Below are 20,582 nucleotides of genomic sequence, written 5' to 3'. Positions count from 1 at the left end.
TCTGTCATTAGTTACGTTTTGAGAATTAGTTTTAATACATGTAACTGATATGTTCCAGATTTAGTTAAATAATATATATGAATATATTATGTATATTTACTTAATACATTAAAATGTGGAAAATACATTATATAATATATACAGTATACAATATGCAAAAACCATTGACAACTATTAACACGTGGAGAATGCACAATATACATTACAATATTTAAATGAACATACAGTAAGTATGTACAAGACTTAAAAGTAATGAGTGTATAGCATTCACTATAATATTTTAGAAAATAAACAAATACAGTGTGCTTAACAATACATTAAAATATAAAGAATGTACAACATACATTATAATATTCCAAAATGTATTAAACATATAACACATAGTATAATTAAGTACCTAAGTTGTCATTTCATATAATGTGCATACTATGTATATTTTTATGCATTCTAATGTATGCTGTATGTTTTTTATATTTGAAAGCATTATAATGCATACTCTAAGATTCGCACATATCAATGGTTTTCACATGTTCAGGCTGTTTAGATGATATGAATCTTAAAAGTATGCATAAATAATTACATAAAGAGATATTAAACTTTTGGTTGAATTTATAAATTTGTTGATTCGTGGAGGAAAAAACAAAAGTAGTATTCAGATTCCTAGAAGCATTAAATGATGGTCACAGATTGCCTGTTCATAATTACCTATTAATATTGGTATACAACTTTTTACATATTATACAATGAAATAATTATTATTTTTATTTCAGTATGGTCTGGTCAGAAAAATGATTTGTAAACACAGTCAGAAAATATATAAATTGACATTTTATTACTTGTCATTTATAGGTTTCATCTATTAAAATTAATTGTCAAAGCATAATTAAATATTTTTAATGAGTAATAATCTAATCCTTAAATTGATAATTTATTTGAAATTATTCAATTTGTGGAGATATTGAAAGAGTATTGTTATTTTATATCAATTTATACGATTACTCACACATGGTTTTACTTACATGTTTTAAAAAAATAAAAATCGCTCCGTCAAGTGATTGTGTGCGCAAAATCAAGTTGTGCGCTGCAAAGGAGAAAAGGTAAGTGGAACTAGTAACTTTTTTCTCTCAAGGCAGCAATCGTTCCCAAATAGACATCCGAATGTCACTGGCTTCGTATTAACTAAACACATACCGAGAAGAGAGATGTGTCTTGGTTGGTACGGAATTAGTGACATTCCTTTGTAGCGGGAATGAATCTTGTACACTGGGAAACTCAATTTCTATTTTCCAAGAGAAAGTCACCAATTATGACATCACTCAAGACTCTTGCCCGAAGAAGACGTGGTCTCGGTTGGTGCCGCAACTGGTGACTTTCCCCTAGATGCTAAGATTTAATGTTTCCCAGTATATATCGATATTATAACTTCGGCGTAAACCGGACGGTGTAAACGTAGTCATTCGTGTACTTTGTACTTTCAATGCAATGTATTCATTCCAATAATAAATACAATCTTTTAGGCCATTTATTTATTTTAATTTATTGATTATTTATTCAACCGATAATGCCATCGTTTGACCATCAATACATAGAAGTATCATTAAATTATTGGAAAAGTTTACAGTACTGGTAACATCAGAGTGCATTCCGAAGATGTTGCGATATCCAGGTATACATTCTCGGTTGGTTTATATTAATTTATTGAAATAGATAAAGAAATACGATCGTTTGAAATGTAGTTATCTATACATGCTATTTATGTATTTTCAGGTTTACAATTTCAATAGCAATACGCCACCTGGAAGCTTTCGTATGCGTAATGACAGTGCCGTTGCGTTACGGTTTACGGTGTTGAGTAATTGTAAATATGTCATTAACGAAGGTTATATGTCGCTCACAACCTCGAAAATGAATCTTAAACGTTAGAACTATTTTATTATATACGCAAATGATGTCGATAGTCGGCAGTCAATTTTGATAATTTCCGTGTACCATGATGGGAATATTGTATGAAAAACGGCCGCTAAAACGGCCTAGACTAGGGCCGCCTGACGTCTATCCTCAAGAACCCAAACAAAAAGAAGACGAACTCACTTCTATAAATGTTAAACATGGATTTGCTACAATGCCTCAGTTATCTGATGAATTTGGGACTGCAAGACATTGCAATGTCACTGCCGCTAAAGTGGGAGCATACTTTAATGCAATTCTTGCAAAGAAGGAGGAGCTTTCAACAATGCCGGATACAGGAAGGAAAAGACAACAAATTAATCCAAAGGATAACTTCTGGCCAGTAACTGCAAGAACAAAAAATGGCATTGAGGCATGGTTCAAAGATTTGTCTGGGTGCAAACCACTAATAGCTCTTGCAAAGAAAGCTCCTAATTTTAATAAGAAAGAAGAAATATTCATGATGCTCTGTGAATATCAAGTACCAATGCTAAGAGCAGCTTGGTTTATTAAACTTAGCTCAGCTTACACAGTAGCAGTTTCGGAGGCCAAAATAAAAAAACGACAATTACCTGATCCAACTACAGGTAAATGATACGTAATTATCTATAATTTACTTTGTACGTGGGTGAACCTATTTAAAGAGAAAAACAAAGAATTTAACTGCTCAAAAATTTGTATGTGTTTATAATCAAGATCTTATTTTTTTTTTTTATGTATATGTTTAATATTGCATCAATTGCGTGTACACGATTATTAATAATGATGGTTCAATACTTTCTGCAAAGTGGCATAACACAAGAATTTATGACTTTCATTGAAATTTTCTTTTGATTTAAATGTTTTGGGAGTTTTTATTTTAATTCCATAGTCAGATTCCCAATCAGCTTTTATTTTTAAAATAATATGAAACTTTTTGGCATCCACATTGAACTATAGTTCGTCAAGATGAGGTACCAAACGTGACGACTATACATGATGACTGTGTGATCAGATCAGGATCGACCTCACAATACTCTGACTCAATGATTATGTAGAACATTTTTTTCTAAACTTAATTTTCATTTTTTTGTAATTTAAATTATTTAACTTACTAATTAAATAACTTGTATAACCAATGACACACGTAATAAAGATACTATTTTTTTGAATATTATAATAATTTCAATTAATAATTTATCCTTTTGTTTCTTTATTCAGAATGGACAGGAACGCTTATCAAATTCTTGAAAGATCAACTTTCAAAGTTGCAGGAATATTATTATATAAATAGCCATGTGACAAACAGCACTAGTAATAATGGTATTACAAATAATTCCTGTAATGGTAATAGTTCTGGAAATAATAACAGTAACAACAACAGTAACAATAATGTTAATTGTAATACTAATAATAATAATGGAACTGCTACTAATCAACCAACTACACCAAATTCAAATAATCAGGCAACATCTGGAAGTACCATGAACGAGGAACATAAATTAGCTTTAAAGCAATGGCATTATTGCGTACAGTTGGCAAAGTATATGTTTGAAGAAGGTTTATTAGATAGGCAGGAATTACTACAATGGATTTTAGAATTATTAGACAAAATTAAATCTTCTCCTTCAGAGGATGGTATTTTGAAACTTTTATTGCCATTGGCGTTACAATATTTGGAAGAATTTGTGCAGTCCGAATTATTAGCCAGACGTTTGGCGTATTTATGCTGTCGTAAATTAGCACACATGTGTACTAATGTAGAATCCAATGGCAGTCCACAAAGTCCGTCCATAAGCAAAAGTGATGTTAATGGTGGAAAAGAAACTGCCACTGCTAGTCAAACACCAAACCCATTAACTGCTGCTTTTAATGACTACTTATCATGTCCACATCACAGAGATGTGATATATAGTTTATCAACAATAATACAGGTAACAATAAATTAGTTTTTGTTAAAAATATCCAGTATAAAAATAAGATTGTAGTAACACAATAATATTATAGTTTCATTAATTTCATTGTATTGTATATAATATAAATTTGTTAATATAATAGGTAAAGATATTGATTATTATTTAGGTTATTACATTGGAGTGTCCAACAGCATTGGTATGGAATAGCGTTGGCGAAGGAAAAGCTCCATCTGTACTAAATGGTTCCCCTTTGGACTACTTGTCATACCCTCCAACAGCTTTGCCATGCCCACCTGCAAGTGCGACTAATCCTATATTAAAGCAGTTAAAAATTGCCCAAGAAAACATTCGAGCAAGATCTCAGGCTGCGGAAGGCAAATGGTCGTGTGATAAATGGCAACAAAGCAGCGCTGGAATAACGACAACTAAAGTACTGGCTGCTTTAGATGCCCTAGATCGGCACAGTTTTGACAGAATGGATTCTAATAATTCATTAGACACTTTGTATGCTAAAATATTTACATCTTCTCCAAAAGATAATGCTAATGAACGAGATACAAAAACGGAATATAATCCACAACAAGATTCGGCTGTAGTTGAAATTTTATGTGAGTGGGCTGTAAGTGCTGAACGATGGGGAGAACATAGAGCAATGGCAGTCGCAAAACTACTTGAGAAACGACAAAGCGATGTTACTGGAGAAACGAATGATAATGATGATAAAGATAGCGTCTGTAGTAATGGAAATCCACCTGTACTTCCAATTTTTCAACCATTGCTTATGAAGTTCTTGGACATGGACGCCCCGGTATTAGATAATACATCAGCTCAATCAAAAGTTCAGTTTACGAATTTGGTTCACTTATTTTCAGAATTAATTAGACACGATGTGTTTTCACACGATGCATACATGTGTACCCTTATCTCTAGAGGAGACCTTATACAAGGTACAGTGAATCACTTTTTAACTGTTGATTACTCTGGCTACTCGGATAAAAAATATTTCTTACATTTACGGCGCCTTTAAATATTTAGGTCCTGCAGCCAGCAAACCCGGAACTCCAAGTAATCGAGAACCAATTGACGAAGATAGCTTATTTCCAGGAATAGACTTAAAACCAGCAAAATTAGAGGTAACAGATCACGGACGAACAATGGATTATGATGATAGTAAAATTGATGATGATTTGGACAAGCTCCTACAACACATTAAAGAAGATCAACAAAATAGTATGGATGCTCCTGATAGTCCCAAAGAAGACGCACTAGCCGGGCATGGAACTCAAGAAGGACTTGATTCTAAAATGCCATCAAGTCATAGTAGACATTTATTATATACAACCCATTTTCCATTGCCACAGGTAATCAATATAATTTATTTCCTTGTTTGTGAATTGTAGATAATTATGATGATAACACACTGAAGCATTATAAATGTTGTGTTTAAAGGATGAAACGTGTAGTCAACACGACTGTAATCAACGGCATGTACTACTCTATGGAGTAGGACGTGTCAGAGATGAAGCTAGGCATGTTGTTAAAAAAATGACAAAGGAAGTCTGTAAATTATTTGGCAAGAAATTTAGTATTGACGTTGCAGAAGGTGGAAAAGTGAAAAAACATTCCCGTAGTGAATTCAATTTTGAGGCGATTACATTAAAGTTTCAAAACTTGAGTTACTTTGACCAACATGTAGTGACATGGCAATGCGCGACTCAAGTTATTGAAATGTTAAATACATTTGCACTGGTTGGATCGTCATATTTACCAGTACAAGAACATGTAGCATTTCTTTTCGATTTAATGGAGTTAGCCCTAAATATATATGGTTTGATAGATGTTTGTATTCAAATTTTAAAAGAGCTACCAGAAGTTGAAGCACAGTTGACAGTTAGAAATAGCCAACTGGTTAGAAGTTATACAACAAGCTTAAGCTTGTATGTTGTAGGAGTATTAAGAAGATATCATTGTTGCCTACTATGTAAGTATTGTTGCATGAAACTTACATAATGATAAACAAAACTTTTATATCGCACGAGCGATGGCTACATCTAATTTGTTCCAGTGTCTCCAGAACAGACAACAGCAGTGTTTGATTTACTTTGTAAAATTGTAAAGCATGTGTCCAACCCTAGTGATTGCAGTTCCGCTGAACGATGCGTATTAGCACATCTTTATGATTTATATTCGTCTTGTTCTTTATTAAAGACCAAACCACATGGTGTAGAAGCATTTAGTAACGCTTACCCAAAAATTCGAACAGCTCTTTATAGTACATTGCAACCAACTACATCCAGTCATGTATATAACTCACAATTCATGGTGGACGTTTTTACTAGTCCAAGGCGCGGTGGAAAAATCGAACCACAATGGGCTAGACAACTAAACGAGACACCAGCAAATCGTTACAGTTTTGTTTGCAATGCAATCGTTGCGGTTTGCAGTGAAACAGATAACGATAAACTGAACGATATTGCGGTAACTTGTGCGGAGTTAACAGCTTGTTGCAATGCACTCAATGCTGAATGGCTTGGAGTTCTTATGGCACTCTGTTGTTCTTCGAATAGCTCAGCTTTTTATATTGATGTCCTAAATCAAGTTGATGTGCAAGATTTGAGTATACATAATTCGTTAGCTGTATTTACATCGATTTTAATTGGTAAACGATGTACAATTATATTTTGTTCATCACAAACATTGTGTACTCTTATTATAATATTGTTTTATTTTTGCAGCAAGACATTGCTTTTCACTGGAAGACTTTGTCGTGCATATTGCACTGCCATCCTTAGTTAAAGCCTGCAATGAGGGTCGCGGAGATGCGGATATGGAGGCTGAAGCTGGAGCACGTTTAACATGTCATTTGCTTCTACGACTTTTCAAAACAGTTGAATGTCCTCAACCAGCTTTGTATTCTGTGAGCACAAGTCCTCACCCTCTACCAAATGGAAACTCCAGAGGTTACAGCATAAAATTAAGTTGCGATAGACACTTACTAGCAGCTGCTCATAATAATATCAGAGTCGGCCCGGTTTTAGCAGTACTTAAAGCTATACTTGTTGTTGCCGACGCAACTGCTGGTAAACAACCACCAAAGAAACCAGATGTACCAATGAATCATTCAAGTAAAGCAGGTGGACCAGCCAGTGTTGGAGTTGGTGGTGGTGTGAGCACTGGTGGGCCGAGCGAATTATCTATAAGTCATATTTTAGGTACCAGTGATATTCTGGGAGGTGGCGATGATTTAGGGCTTGATTTAGCAATGTCTTCGTCTAGTAGTAGTGCTGGTATGACTACAGAAAATGTTAAAGGACTATCAGACTTTGCGCAACACGTGTTGAGACAAATTTGCAGCCAAGAATGGGTACTAGAAAGGTGTTTACAAAATCCAGAAGAACTCTGTCACTCTGACATGTTGCTTGACAACATGCTGACGCATCGTCAAGCTCAACGATTGCTCCACATGATTTGCTACCCAGAGACTTCTACGGATGCATTCATAGATCAGAAGACTCACATAACAAACATCTTAGAAAATCTAGAGCAATGGAGTTTAAGAATGTCATGGCTCGATCTTCAACTTATGTATAAACAATTTTCTCCAGGATCGAATGATCTTTCACAATGGTTAGATACAGTTGCTAAAGCTGCAATTGATGTTTTCCAATTGAATACCATGTCTAGTAAACTGGATAAACGATCTGGTTCGATATGGTTGGTTGCACCGCTCGTTTCAAAATTGCCAAGTGCAGTACAAGGTCGAGTTCTTAAAGTAGCAGGTCAAGTATTAGAATCTGGTAACTGGTCGAAAACGACAGCTGGTCGTGAAAGAGGTAGATCGAAATCACCGTCTCTCTTTAATCATCAACCATTTCTTTCGCTAGTACTCACATGCCTTAAAGGTCAAGACGATCAAAGAGAAGGTTTACTGATGTCGTTACATTCGCAGTTATCGCAGTTCTTGAATATCAGTAAAGAAGAGAAAAATTTTGCTACCGAAGATCCTAAAACAAGAGAGGTATTACAGGATGCACTACAATTAAGATTCAGTCTCGTCGGTGGGGTTTTTGATACTATACAAAGGAATACGACTGCTACCACAGATTGGGCTATCTTGCTGGTTCAGCTGGTTAGCTACGGTGTTATAGATTTAAATAACAATTCTGAATTATTTACCACTGTTATTGATATGCTAGCAACCTTAATACATTCTACCCTAGTTTCTGATTCGCAATCTGAAAAAGATGAAAATAAAAAACATTATCAAAATTTAATGAAAAAATTGAAGAAAGAACTTGGTGACAGAAATTCTTCAAGTATCCGATTTGTTAGACAGTTACTACCATTACCAAAATTAACAATGGAAGTTATTACATGTGAACCGGTTGGATGTTTAACAGACACAAAAGGCAACAAGATAGCTGGCTTTGATAGCATTGATAAAAAACAGGTAAGTTAAAGTTAAAGTTACATTTATACTATAATTAAACAGTTTAATTAAAAAGCGTTTTGTATAATTAAACGCAATTTATTAGGGTTTGCAAGTATGCGATTCTCAAAGAGTATCTGCGTGGGAAGTACTAGAAGGTCACAAAAATCCGGCACCAATTTCCTGGGCTTGGTTCAGAGCAGTCAAATTGGAACGTAAACCTCTTACATACCAAAATGCTCATAAACTTTTACGATATCATACTCACAGCCAAATTAGGTTACCTAGCCACTATTTAGATCCACCACCATTACCTCCAGAAGATTTAGAACCAGACAAAAAGGAATCTGAGTCCGGCAAGGCTGATACTCCAATGAGTATTGACTCTCCTGGAAGAGTAACTGGCAATGTTGGTAGTAGTGGTATTAGCAGTGCTGTTACTAATGGCAAGGGGAAAGCTATGAAAACTCGAAGGAATAGAAAGAATAAAGGAGCTGCTACACCCACTACACCTGTATCACAGCAAATTCAAGTTTGTTTAAATTTTGGTATTTTATTCCATCTAATTTCAAAATATTCACTTTTTCTTCATTTTCTTCATTGCTTTGTGCATGGTATTTAGCAAGCACCAAACCAACTACAACAAATAGCATTTGGAAACCAGCAAGTCCCTGCAACACAACAACCTGGAATGTTTACTGGTCAACCACCGCAGCATCAGCAACAATGGTATACCAATCAACAAACTCATACACCAGCTCAACAATATGGATATGGCCAACAATTACCGCCAACTCCAGTTGGACAAAGATATGACAGACCAGGCATGAATCAATCGAAACAGGCACTTTCTCATATGTTACGCTTACGATTACCGTCCAACCAATTAATGAGCTCTCAACAACAACCAAATGCTACACCTGTTGGTGCTCCGGGAGCTTTCCAAGGAATGCAGAGGCAACAATTCATTAGACAACAGTTAAGAGCTCAACATGGAGCTCCAAATATGAACCCACAACAAGGAATGTTTGCTTCACAACAACAACAACAACAACAACAACCACAACAACAAGGAATTTACACTGGAATGCAACAAGGTAATCATAGGTTGCTATTTGTAAACTTAACCATTTAGCTGCAATATGTTGCAACTGAGAAGTGAATAATGTGTACAGCGTTCCAGCCACAATTCATTCATTAAGGTGCAATATCAGTGATTTACACCGCGATAAAACTAAAACCAAATTGTTTTGTTGAAAATAATAAAACATAGAAACAATTTACGACATTTATATATTTCAGTAATTACTTTTGAAGACATATACATATAACTTTTGCAAATGAATGATTACTTTCTCAAGGTGCATACGTCTTTCACAGCTAAAGGGTTAAATAGTTTACATCTTAATATTATATGTACTATACTTTTACAGGAATGAATCAAAATTATGCAGGATATGGAGGCCAACAAATGATACCACAACAACAACCGCAGCAACAGCAACAACAAGCACCTCAACAAGCGCAACAACAACAACAACTGTTGCAGCAGCAGCAGCAGCAACAACAAGGTTTAATGAATCAACAGCAGAATATGATGTTTTCTAATCAACAGCAGATGATGGGACCTCAACGAGGGCAAGAATATATACCACAACAACGGATGCAACCTGGAGCTGCTAGACCACCATACCTTCAGGTACTATTCAAGGAGGAAAAAAAGTTTCCGAATAAATAAGATATATTCGTGTTTCTGTATATTTCAGGCTCCAAATGTTACAATGAATACAATGGGTCCAATGGGAGGTGGAGTTCAAAATCAACCAGCTCCACCATATAGACAGACTAGTGGAAAGCCTGGCGCGGTTGGAGTAACAGGTGTAGGCACTGCCAACGTTGGTTTGCAACAAAATCAGCAATTCCAACAGGTAAGTTCCTTATGATATCTTTCTTATATGATGTGTCAAGTGTCTTTACATTGTAATTTTACAAATTTCACATCATCTTAGATTGTATCAAACTTTTAAACAATATAATTAAGTTAAAAATGGGGATGATGTATATCAAGTAATATAAATTTAGATAAAACAAGCGTATTTTATCCAATTTATATATTTTATCTAACATTTTAGATGCTTAGTTTGATTACATTTCTTATAAGAATTGTTCGAACTTGAAAAAAAGATTTGTCTGACTGAATAATTTTATTTATTTGAATAAATTTTAAACAAATGATTGCGATTACTTGAATCATAGCAGCAGGCAATAAATCAGCAACGTATGAGGCAACAAATGCTTGCAATGCAACAACAACAAGCACAGCAGCAACAAGCGCAACAGCAGCAGCAGCAGCAACAAGGTAATGCTGCTGGACAACAGCCAACACCGCAGTTAGTAACACATTTACAACGACATTTGAGCCAACCACCACAACATTATCAACATCAACCGCCGCCTTATTAGTAGTTTAAAGTGTACATAATTAATATGTTGTACAAGAACAATTTACCTGAAGTGTGTACATCTGGGTCGCAAGAGTTATGTAACTTAATTTGCAGTATGAATGTGTAAAGTGTGCCATGGCAAAGGCAATAAAACGAAAATGACTTCAGAAAGATATTAATTTCTTTCGCATTTGTTTTTTCCTTAAAGTTAATAATCTAAGTAATGCAAGATAGAATGCATAATAATTTTTTGAAAAACTTTTATAATCCTTATACTTAATAAAAAATTGAAATAAAAATTTTTGTTTTACAAAATTAGTATCATAACACTAATGTAAAATATTTACTGAAAAGATGTTTGAACTAGATTTAAATGTTCAACAGATATACTATTTTAAATTATAAAAGTATAAAATTAGGAAGAAGAAAACAAAATGTTTATAATTAAACCATTGGAATTTTAATTCTTTGTAAACGTTTTAAACAAAATTTAAAAAACGCGTGTTTTCAAATATCTACCTACTCTTAACCTTAATTTAATGTCACGCTTCATTAAAAAATATAAAAATTATCAATTCTATATTTATTTAATTTATTTATTCATAAATATTAAATAAATTAAGAGACGAATTTTTATAGTTTTTCTTAAACTGTTTGCCTTAACATATTTTGTAAGAATATTAAATCATGTACAACTATTTAAATTCCTTCATTAAGAACATTTTGTTTAATGCATTGTTGTTCGCCTTTTTTATTTATATTACTTGTTTTTATGTGATTATACATATATTTTCGTTTATCGACTCTTTCACTGTAAAACTACAATTATTGTATATATATGTAAGTAATATTTTGCGTTCAAATCCGTAAGTTACAGTCTTACCTTCCAGTTGCAGTACGATCAAGACTCGGACCTGCAATTTAAAAAACCAGAAAACAAATGTTGTTCATTTTCATCTACCTTTGAAGTGAGGCTTGCTTGTGAGAATATATGAAAAATGGCCAGAACCAGTGGTAAACATTAAATGCCATTTAAACGTGCTTGAAGAATTTTGCAAAATTTTGAAAATTGTTTATTTCACAGATTTAAAGATTGTTTTCAATTATTAGAACCAAGTATTTCTTTAAAACAATTGCTGGTAAATTGTTAAATGAAATTTAATTTTAACTATTCTTTACCGCTTGCTTGCAATCGTACGAGCAACAACGGACTGCGAGTGGAACGAGGATCTAAACACGTTGTGCCTTCTTCTCGTGAACCGATAATATATGCATTCAAACGACAAGAACAATTAACTTTGACATACAATTACATTGTAGTTTCAAGTGATTTTTTCGTACAAATCATTTAAAACAGTATTTCAAATGTTAGAAAAGAAAAATTAAAGTTTCGAAAACATATAAAATTAAAATTATTGCACATATCTAATGTACCCAAATAAGACACATAGTATAACTGGATACCCCGGTTGCCCAACAACCGTAAATATTTTTTAACTATACAAGGATGAAATCGGCAGCAGTATATATTTATACAGGTAACACATACAACATCCCGCCGTTTTTGGCCTTTGATTACAAGTCTTTCATCTTATTGAATAAAGTGTAAAATGAACTGTAATCTTAAAGTACAAAAATATTATTAATATTAATTAATTGTAATATTAACATCTATGATGTCTCAACAGTTCAAGGTATACATGGTCGATGAATTTTAAAACCAATTTTTTTAAGTCAAAGCTAATAAAGAAAGATAATGGTCTTTGCTTTCAAGTCATTTTTTTATGGAAAATCATTTTTGTAACCATCTTTTATAATTAATAATAATTTCTTTATTTCGAGACAACTTTACACGTAAATCTATTATCAAATTTTCGCGACTTGTAAACATGTACTGTTGCCTATCTGATATAATTGTATAGTTAATGCTATTATTCAAAAATTCAACTGCCCTCAAGAATTATAATACAAAAAGTCGTCAAAAATAATATATAAAGTCCATTAAACTAATAAATAAGATTATTCTATAATTTTGAACAATGAATAAGGCAAAAGAAATTATGACTGATATTTATAATATTTTAGTACAAATACGATATCCTAAAATTACGACAACAGTAGCTGAAAATTTAGAAATAACGATTCTCAGTGGAGAAAATCGTGTTTTCTTATTGTCTTGGCTGTTGATTGAAAAATCTCCCGAAATAGCCATTAAACTACAAAATTTAAAAGGCGCTGATTTAAAAGGTTTCAAATATAAAATCATTAAATAAACAGATAGATACATTGATTATCAGTAATATTGATATTTTCTTGTAGCAAAGTTATTGCAGTGTTATTCTGAGATTGGGATTTGTACAGACATGAATTTGTTACTGGTATGTATTTTATTTAATTTATTAAAAATTGTTGATATACATGAAATACAAATTATGTTTTGCAGGGAAATTGTACGTTGCAAGAACAGCTTCCTACTTTAGAATTATTATTAGATTTTATAAAGTGTATGTATATCAAGTCATCCAATATTGGGGATGGTAGAAAGGAATTTAATAATGATATATTACAGGTATGCAAGTAAATTTTTTAAATATATATTTATAAAAGAAAATAAATCTTTTGGATGCTAGATAACTGCTTCAACCACTTTCCTGTTGAGTTATTTTATAACAATTAATATAAAAATGCAATATTTTCTTATTTCATATTTCAAACATTCGAAAGTAGTTTTTCTTACTTTGGTCATTAAGCATAGTTTTATTTGATTATATAATAATTATGTTACTCTTATTAATTAACCAATATAGCTATTCAGGTTATCGATAATTTCTTCTTCTTTTTTAAGTTTTATAGCCCGTAATGATTATGCGGTACTTACATATTTATAGATATAACAATATTTTGTATGTATTAGGGCTGTACTAATATAAATTCAGATCTAATAGTATCTGATATTGAACCACAGCTAAGTTATTCTGAATCTCTGGAGTATTTTAATAATTTGAAAGAATATGTGGCTGATCATCAAGAATTAAATTCTAATGATGAATTTGAAAAGAAAGAGTGTACAAAAAGTCACGAAGTACAGATAACGGTACCATCAAATTATATTTGTTTTCATTAAAATAATATTAGAATGTAAATTCAAATAAAATTATAGGAAGAAAAAAAGGATAACGAGAATGATAAAGATTTGTTGTTTAATACGGAGAAAGAGAAATTCTTAGAAGCCTTTTCAACAATTGAATCATGGCCAATGTTTAAAGAAAAAAATGGGAAAAATCAAAAGAATATTGTATACTCTATGGATTCTGATATTAAACATATATGCTCCAACTTTTCTTCTTTAACAAAGGTTTTACATTTATATATTTTAATATTTATGTAACATATATCGTTACTAATTCCAATAGGATATTATGCATTAGATATTTTATATCTATATATTTTATTTTTAGCTTTTGCAAGCGAAGCATGAAATATTTCATGCAACTTTACCAGATAAATCCAATAAAATAATTTCACCATTAACTGAAGTCATTGAATGTACACTTATTTCTACAGAAGAAGCTTTAAACAAGTATGTGGATAATTATTAAATTATTAATTTATGGTATCATTGTATTGTAAGCAAAACTTGTTAACTTTGTATTTTTAGACTTTTGTAAAATAAAAGTGTTTATATTTAATCGTGTAATGAAAGTTACAGCATTGAAATTTTTTTCTGTAATTTTGGCGAAGGCATTAATAAAACACTATCTTTTTTTTAAAATCTTTATATGTGCAATTAGAAATACATGACAATAATTTTACGATCTGGGTCGTTCTTTCTTTTCTTTGTAAAGTGCAAGTAAAGAAACATTGGCAACTTTTACTACTTTGAATCGGACCCCTGGAATGTCACCAACAGCATGACCTTTACGACCAAATCCTGCCACCAAAACTTCGTCGTTCTCTTCAATGTTGTTCAAACAACCATCTCTAGGTACAAAAGCAGTAATCTTTTTACCATTCTTGATAAGTTGTACTCTCACGCATTTACGGATGGCAGAGTTTGGCTGCTTGGCTTCTACGCCCCTAAAAAATAAAATCAACCCCAATCAGAATGCTTACGTGAATGGATTATTTGAAAACATTGATTGTATATGTACGTACACTTTTTCTAAAACAATGCCCTTAGCATGAGAAGCACCACCAAATGGATTAGCCTTCCATCTTGTTCCCAAGTGAGCCTTTTTGTAATCTTTGTCATTCCAACGTTGATCACGTCTGTGGTTTACATGTTTACGTGCCGTACGAAGACCACGAGGCTTACCTACAGTTTTAAAAAGTGAGGTTATGTATCGTACTTACCTAACATTAAAAGATTTTCTTTTAATTTTGATTATTTGCACCTCCATATTATACCGACAGATCAAATGTGTTATCACTTCTATAGTTACAATAGAAACATCAATAAAGATTACATCGAGCATTCAATTATTTGCATACAATAGTATTCAGATGCAATCACGTTACCTTCGATACAAATTAAAAGAAATCATTTAAAACCTTTTTGTCGAACATTTAAGCAAATTATAGATAAATGTATTACAAAGAATTGTGTGAACTTCACAGATCTTTCAATTTGTGTTTTACACTTTTAAAAACAATATAATTTTAAGACTCATCACGTACCCATCTTGCTCGCTGTGCTACACGACCGGAAGAGACCTAACCTCCATAAACGGATATTTGAATTTACTAGTAGTTTTGCCGCTATATTTGAAAAACAAACTTGTTACTTAAAAAATGGTTAGAAATAATCAACTTCCTGTAAGAATATTTTGCATGAAAGATCTAGTGAAGTATATTGAATTTGATTAATATCTATTATTTTTAATCTCAATTTATTAACGGTAGAATTGTTCAAGTATATATGTACAAGAATAACAATAATTAGAACATTTTAAGTAATAATAAAAGTTACATATCTTAATAAAAAATGTAAATAATTATAATTTACAATATTGTATATGAAATCTTTGTTAATAATAAAGAAAATTATTTTTTAATTACAATCAATAATTATTAATATCAATCTACAATGTAAGCAAATTAGAAAATGTTTGATGTTTATGCTTTTATTCGTTACTATTTATTGCTGTTTTATATATATATAAGGTATTTCATATATCTTGTACTCTAATATTTTTATTATTTTTGCTAACACAATAAAATGTGTAAAAAAAAATTTGTTTAGTTTAAAGTTAACAATATTATGATTCATGCTTTCTTCCTTTAAGGTCATTTTACCCTAGTCTTAAAGGTCATCGCCAATCCTTTATACATTACCTTATAGATATTTTTCACATCAAGACTTCATTGTCGATTGTATTGCAGCTATGTATATAAATAAATATACGTGTATATATAAATGGAACTAGAAAAGTCGTGCAACGAGGTACCTAATTTATGTAAGTAATATTTGATTTTTTATAACTTTTTATTGTTTAATTTTTTCATATACTTTTACATAGTAACCAACAAATTATATTACATTTTTAATATTCATCGTAGGCTGCAACATGTCCTTAAAAATTCTTTTTTTACATTCACACTTAAACATTTTCTATTCTATGAATACGAAAAGTTTAGAGGGGGTCTTTTTTGAATCAATCAAACGATTAATGTGACACTTCACGATACTCAGTAGTGAGTACAATGTAACACTAGCCGGTAGATAATAATTATGTTAGTGAAACAATATTAATAATGTATAAATACAATACAGACTTAATTAATAAGTAAAAATATTGAGTTAATACCACTTGTTAATTGAATAATATTTTGTCATTTAATAAATATCATCCAAATTATGGATTATCATCCAAGTCATGATCGGTCTCATTTTAATCGAAAAAATCTTCAAATATTTTGATAAAGGTTTCATAAAAAAAAAAAAAACAAAAATTAAAAACATGTATTTGTATTAATGTTGTAAGCGATCACATGGCCTTTAAACTTCCATGCTCAGTCCCTCTTTCTCTTTCATTTCCTGTCCTTTTCTATGCCCGTTGCTGCTGATGAAATTCTGATAGAGGTGTAGACTTTCGTGGACGCTCCTTTATAAATGTGAATTTTGGTCTCAAGGCTTTTATATTTATCGAGAAAATACTGTATGTAATACTCTTAAATTAATTTAATACTTTACAAACTTTTTCCCAACAACAATACGTAACATCCATGTGCGTGTATCTACCACAAAAGGAATGGGCAAAAATATCATAAGCAAAAGTTCATGTAACTTTTTGCTTAGATAACACATGTGACATATAATAAATTTATACTTATGTGATGAAATATTAAAGTTAAGATTTATCTACGTTCGTAATAAACTAATTTGATTTTGCTATTTCCCATTGATTATATACTTTATACGATATTAAGAAAACGCGTTGAATGAATAAGTATAATGATAAGTATAGAATAAGTATAAAATAGTTACATTAAAAACGTTACTGACTTAGCATTTTCAATTAACATAATAAAACAAAATGTATTTGTGATATACATGAATTCATTTTATAAAAGGTATCCAAATCAAGACACAAATTTCTGTTAAACACGGAAAAATGAGTTTGAAGTAAGAATCTTTTAATAAAATTCACTGTTTTCATTTCAGCTTCCTTGTGTTTAAATTATTAGTGATATGGCTATTAGACCATTTTTGTATTTAGACGATACTGTATGTAAATGGTAAGACATATTTTGATATCACAAAGTAAGGTTAAAAATTGATACATTAAATAGAATAATTACAACTATTTCATATATTTTTAGCGTTTTCACGACTCTACAACTTAGGCCTAAATTACGTGCAGTTAAATTATACAAACAAACCAGAAATTTTAGAAAATTTAAAGTTAAAGAAAATGTATCAGAAACATCTTTTCAGAATATTAACATTAATAAAGAGATTGCAAGTAAATTTCCTAAATTATTGAAACCATTTGTTTTTACAATTATGGTAAGCGAAAGATAAATAGAAGAAAGATTTTAATATAGAATAAAGCACTTATAAAGAAATTTGATTTATATTATATCATAACTTTCATTCTTTTCATTATGTTAGTTTGGTGGAACGACATTTGTTGCTGCTGCCATTTGGGAATATGAAAATATCAGAGAAAGAACCTCTAGGATAATTAATCATTACAAACATTTTGAAATACGTGTTTGTATAATCATACTTATATATTGGGTGATAAAAAAAAGATCTAAGACTTTAGAAGCTTATAGTACTCATTGAAAGGAATAAAAAATATCTATAATTAATACAAAGCGAGTTCCTTACACCATTAATGCAAGTGAGTTCCTTTACACCAGATCAAGTGTAAACAGAGAAATTGGTTTAGAACATCTTGTCAACACAAGATCACTAATATTGACAAACATTATTTCATAGACACAAACATAATACGAATCTCTGGTATCTGTTTAATTTTGACTGTGATAAGTGATATTCTCAAGTTATCATTCAATTTGCTACAAAAAGACTCACTTATGATATTGAATGTTTGTAAATAACAAAAGTTAGTTTTATGCTGAAAAGATTGATATGCAGGACCTTTGTTGATTAGACAATTTTTATTCTTTTTAGTGTTTACTGTATGCCCCTGAATTTTAGACTGTTTTTTACTATCTTGTATAAAGAGTTAATAGATAATATTTAGTAGATATTATTCATACATTTATTATTTCTAGCGAACAGGATGGAGACATGAAATGGAAATTTGGTGGAAAAATTTAACAGAAGGAGAAAAAATATTTGTTCCTATATGTTTTCTAAATGCCCTAGTATTTCTTGCATGGCGTCTCCCAATGCTTAAACAAACAATGTCACAATATTTTTGTAGTAGTATTGCATCTCGTAAGTTATATATTATATATATTTTACTATGATAAATTGTAGCATGGATACAAAAAGATATAAAACTTTATAATTTTTATAAAAGGTACAATATGTTGGCCAATGCTACTATCAACATTTTCCCATTCATCATTTTTACATCTAGCTGTCAACATGTATGTGTTACACAGTTTTAGTTCTATGGCTGTGGCAGCATTAGGTAAAGAACAGTTTATGGCACTTTATCTAACTAGCGGTGTGGTGTCTAGTTTTGCCAGCAATTTATTTAAAACTGTATTTGGCATACAAAAACCTTCCTTAGGAGCTGTGAGTATTTGTCAAATTTATGCAGTTTTAACATATTCACTGAAATGTAAGAATGTTTATGTAAGTAATCATTTCTTATTTATAATATAGTCAGGAGCAATACTGGGTATCTTTGGATTTGTGTGTACTGAGTTTCCAAGTACACAACTTAGTTTTATTTTTCTTCCCATGTACAAATTTTCATCAAGCACGGTATGCTGATAATTTAAGTTTAATAAAAAGTGATTCTCTTGCCAGTAAACTTCAAAGAAGGGCCGTCTGCTAACCTTCGTAGCTATAGTCTGATGTTTGTATATAATAATTTGTCTATACACAATAACACAGGATGGAAGTCAATGTCACTGTTGTATCAGTGGTTGGTCGACGATGATGTGTACTGCAGCAGAGATCAGATATATTTGTAATATAGAAACAGAATGAAACTATTGTTATGATGTTTAGGTGGTGGTGGTAGCAGCACTCTTTTGAAGTGTATTGATCAAAGAATCATCTTGTATAAACTTCAGTGTACAAATTTGATTGTGTTTATTAATAAGAGTGTTTATAAATAGGTAATTCAAGCAATAATAGGATTGGATATTTTGGGATGTCTTCTGCGTTGGCCATATTTGGATCACGCAGCACACTTGGGTGGAATATTATTTGGGATGTAAGTGCATTTGTAAAAAAAATTTACATTCAGTTAAGTCTATACATTTTTATTACACATATTATAGATTTTGGCACTCATGGGGTAATGCTAATATATGGCTAAAACGTGAACCAGTATTAAGAATTTGGCACGAGATACGTGAGCCACATGGGCCACATTGATAGTTTTTTCATTGTAAATTTTATATTTATGTACATGTTATTTATTTAATCAAAAACTGTACAAATTTCCTGCATAAATGAAAGTAAGCAATGAAAATAACAAATAAAAATTAAACAAACAAAGGATGTAACTTTATATTTTTATACTTTTCTGCAATTATAAAAAAAAAGAATTAGAAATTGAAAAAAGAAAAAGAATGTGTTCACATTTTTTACAATAGTCTTTATTTACATAGATAATTCTTATTTCATTTTTGTTTTGTCATTTGGAATGAGAAACATTATTTTCTCGATATAAAAGTATACTTTAAGAATTTATTTTTAAAATGTAAAAATTATAAATAAAACGTAAAATATGTTGAACTAACTTTTAAGGTATTTTTATATGATGCTTAATATGATCTTCAATAAATGTAGATATGAAGAAGTAACTATGATCATAGCCTTCTTGAAATCTAAGAGTTAAGGATAATTTAGCATCTTTTGCAACTGTTAAGAAATTTTGTGGTAGTAATTGTCCATCTTTTAAAAATTTATCTTCCCTTCCCTGAAATTCCAGACAGTATGTTTGTAACTTACTACTTACTTACTGTTACTTAACAAATAAACCATTCGTTATTCTTTCAATGTTCAATGTTCAATAATCATTTTTTCACATATATATACTGCTAAGGTTTCGTCAAATCCTTTTATTGACAATATGCAACAGAAATGTGGCCAAAATTGTTTCTGTATTCAAGTCAATCTTTATTGAAATAAACAATATTTAAAATGAATGGTCATACTTGTTTTTTTTTATATATTTTTCAATTATCCTCAGGATTTATTCCACAGCA

General features: G+C 31.1%; 4 protein-coding genes across 6 annotated transcripts; 3 read left to right on the top strand and 1 right to left on the bottom strand.

Annotated features, from left to right (window-relative positions):
- The first annotated feature begins 1,435 nt into the window (after positions 1-1,435).
- Positions 1,436-10,890, top strand: Kto (mediator complex subunit kohtalo). Of its 2 annotated transcripts, none has more exons than XM_076325035.1 (13): positions 1,436-1,666; positions 1,768-2,534; positions 3,148-3,860; positions 4,009-4,789; positions 4,878-5,203; positions 5,292-5,823; positions 5,908-6,501; positions 6,578-8,292; positions 8,378-8,803; positions 8,894-9,368; positions 9,705-9,970; positions 10,038-10,199; positions 10,531-10,890. In XM_076325035.1, the coding sequence occupies exons 2-13, from the start codon at positions 1,991-1,993 to the stop codon at positions 10,732-10,734; spliced, it is 6,738 nt and encodes a 2,245-aa protein (XP_076181150.1). In that variant the 5' UTR covers positions 1,436-1,666; positions 1,768-1,990; the 3' UTR covers positions 10,735-10,890. The 2 variants fall into 2 exon arrangements, with proteins under 2 accessions (XP_076181150.1, XP_076181149.1); XM_076325034.1 differs by having other exon boundaries at positions 10,528-10,890.
- Positions 10,891-11,516: 626 nt separating this feature from the next.
- LOC143153620 (uncharacterized) lies at positions 11,517-14,411 on the top strand. Of its 2 annotated transcripts, XM_076325037.1 has the most exons (7): positions 11,517-12,253; positions 12,801-12,962; positions 13,035-13,093; positions 13,159-13,284; positions 13,630-13,809; positions 13,876-14,070; positions 14,174-14,411. In XM_076325037.1, the coding sequence occupies exons 1-7, from the start codon at positions 12,223-12,225 to the stop codon at positions 14,312-14,314; spliced, it is 894 nt and encodes a 297-aa protein (XP_076181152.1). In that variant the 5' UTR covers positions 11,517-12,222; the 3' UTR covers positions 14,315-14,411. The 2 variants fall into 2 exon arrangements, with proteins under 2 accessions (XP_076181152.1, XP_076181151.1); XM_076325036.1 differs by lacking the exon at positions 11,517-12,253 and having other exon boundaries at positions 12,739-12,962.
- A 52-nt stretch (positions 14,412-14,463) lies between these two features.
- Positions 14,464-15,423, bottom strand: Rps23 (ribosomal protein S23). The gene is made up of 3 exons (XM_076325038.1): positions 15,393-15,423; positions 14,871-15,030; positions 14,464-14,792 (listed from the first exon to the last, which is right to left on the bottom strand). Exons 1-3 carry the CDS (start codon positions 15,394-15,396, stop codon positions 14,525-14,527), a joined length of 432 nt encoding a protein of 143 aa, XP_076181153.1. The 5' UTR covers positions 15,397-15,423; the 3' UTR covers positions 14,464-14,524.
- A 1,308-nt stretch (positions 15,424-16,731) lies between these two features.
- Rho-7 (rhomboid family intramembrane serine protease rho-7) lies at positions 16,732-19,922 on the top strand. The gene is made up of 9 exons (XM_076325328.1): positions 16,732-16,873; positions 17,380-17,453; positions 17,538-17,724; positions 17,830-17,931; positions 18,462-18,627; positions 18,713-18,933; positions 19,024-19,125; positions 19,485-19,582; positions 19,650-19,922. The coding sequence occupies exons 2-9, from the start codon at positions 17,407-17,409 to the stop codon at positions 19,744-19,746; spliced, it is 1,020 nt and encodes a 339-aa protein (XP_076181443.1). The 5' UTR covers positions 16,732-16,873; positions 17,380-17,406; the 3' UTR covers positions 19,747-19,922.
- The last annotated feature ends 660 nt before the right edge of the window (positions 19,923-20,582 follow it).

The sequence above is a fragment of the Ptiloglossa arizonensis genome, chromosome 13, assembly GCF_051014685.1.
Source record: "Ptiloglossa arizonensis isolate GNS036 chromosome 13, iyPtiAriz1_principal, whole genome shotgun sequence".
Classification (NCBI taxonomy): Eukaryota; Metazoa; Arthropoda; class Insecta; order Hymenoptera; family Colletidae; genus Ptiloglossa; species Ptiloglossa arizonensis.
This window is presented reverse-complemented; position numbering and strand designations above follow the sequence as displayed.

What these genes read in the sequence shown, in the direction of transcription:
- Kto (XM_076325034.1), top strand. Translation starts at nt 1,991, where the DNA reads ATGATGGGAATATTGTATGAAAAACGGCCGCTAAAACGGCCTAGACTA. An exon ending in ATAGCATTGATAAAAAACAG is followed by an intron (nt 8,293 to 8,377) that starts GTAAGTTAAAGT and finishes GCAATTTATTAG; the next exon opens with GGTTTGCAAGTATGCGATTC. An exon ending in TTACACTGGAATGCAACAAG is followed by an intron (nt 9,369 to 9,704) that starts GTAATCATAGGT and finishes ATACTTTTACAG; the next exon opens with GAATGAATCAAAATTATGCA.
- LOC143153620 (XM_076325036.1), top strand. Translation starts at nt 12,755, where the DNA reads ATGAATAAGGCAAAAGAAATTATGACTGATATTTATAATATTTTAGTA. An exon ending in AAAAGGCGCTGATTTAAAAG is followed by an intron (nt 12,963 to 13,034) that starts GTTTCAAATATA and finishes ATTTTCTTGTAG; the next exon opens with CAAAGTTATTGCAGTGTTAT. An exon ending in GTCACGAAGTACAGATAACG is followed by an intron (nt 13,810 to 13,875) that starts GTACCATCAAAT and finishes ATAAAATTATAG; the next exon opens with GAAGAAAAAAAGGATAACGA.
- Rps23 (XM_076325038.1), bottom strand. An exon ending in GGCATTGTTTTAGAAAAAGT is followed by an intron (nt 14,793 to 14,870) that starts GTACGTACATAT and finishes TTTATTTTTTAG; the next exon opens with GGGCGTAGAAGCCAAGCAGC.
- Rho-7 (XM_076325328.1), top strand. Translation starts at nt 17,407, where the DNA reads ATGGCTATTAGACCATTTTTGTATTTAGACGATACTGTATGTAAATG. An exon ending in ACAAACATTTTGAAATACGT is followed by an intron (nt 17,932 to 18,461) that starts GTTTGTATAATC and finishes TATTATTTCTAG; the next exon opens with CGAACAGGATGGAGACATGA. An exon ending in ACAAATTTTCATCAAGCACG is followed by an intron (nt 19,126 to 19,484) that starts GTATGCTGATAA and finishes GTTTATAAATAG; the next exon opens with GTAATTCAAGCAATAATAGG.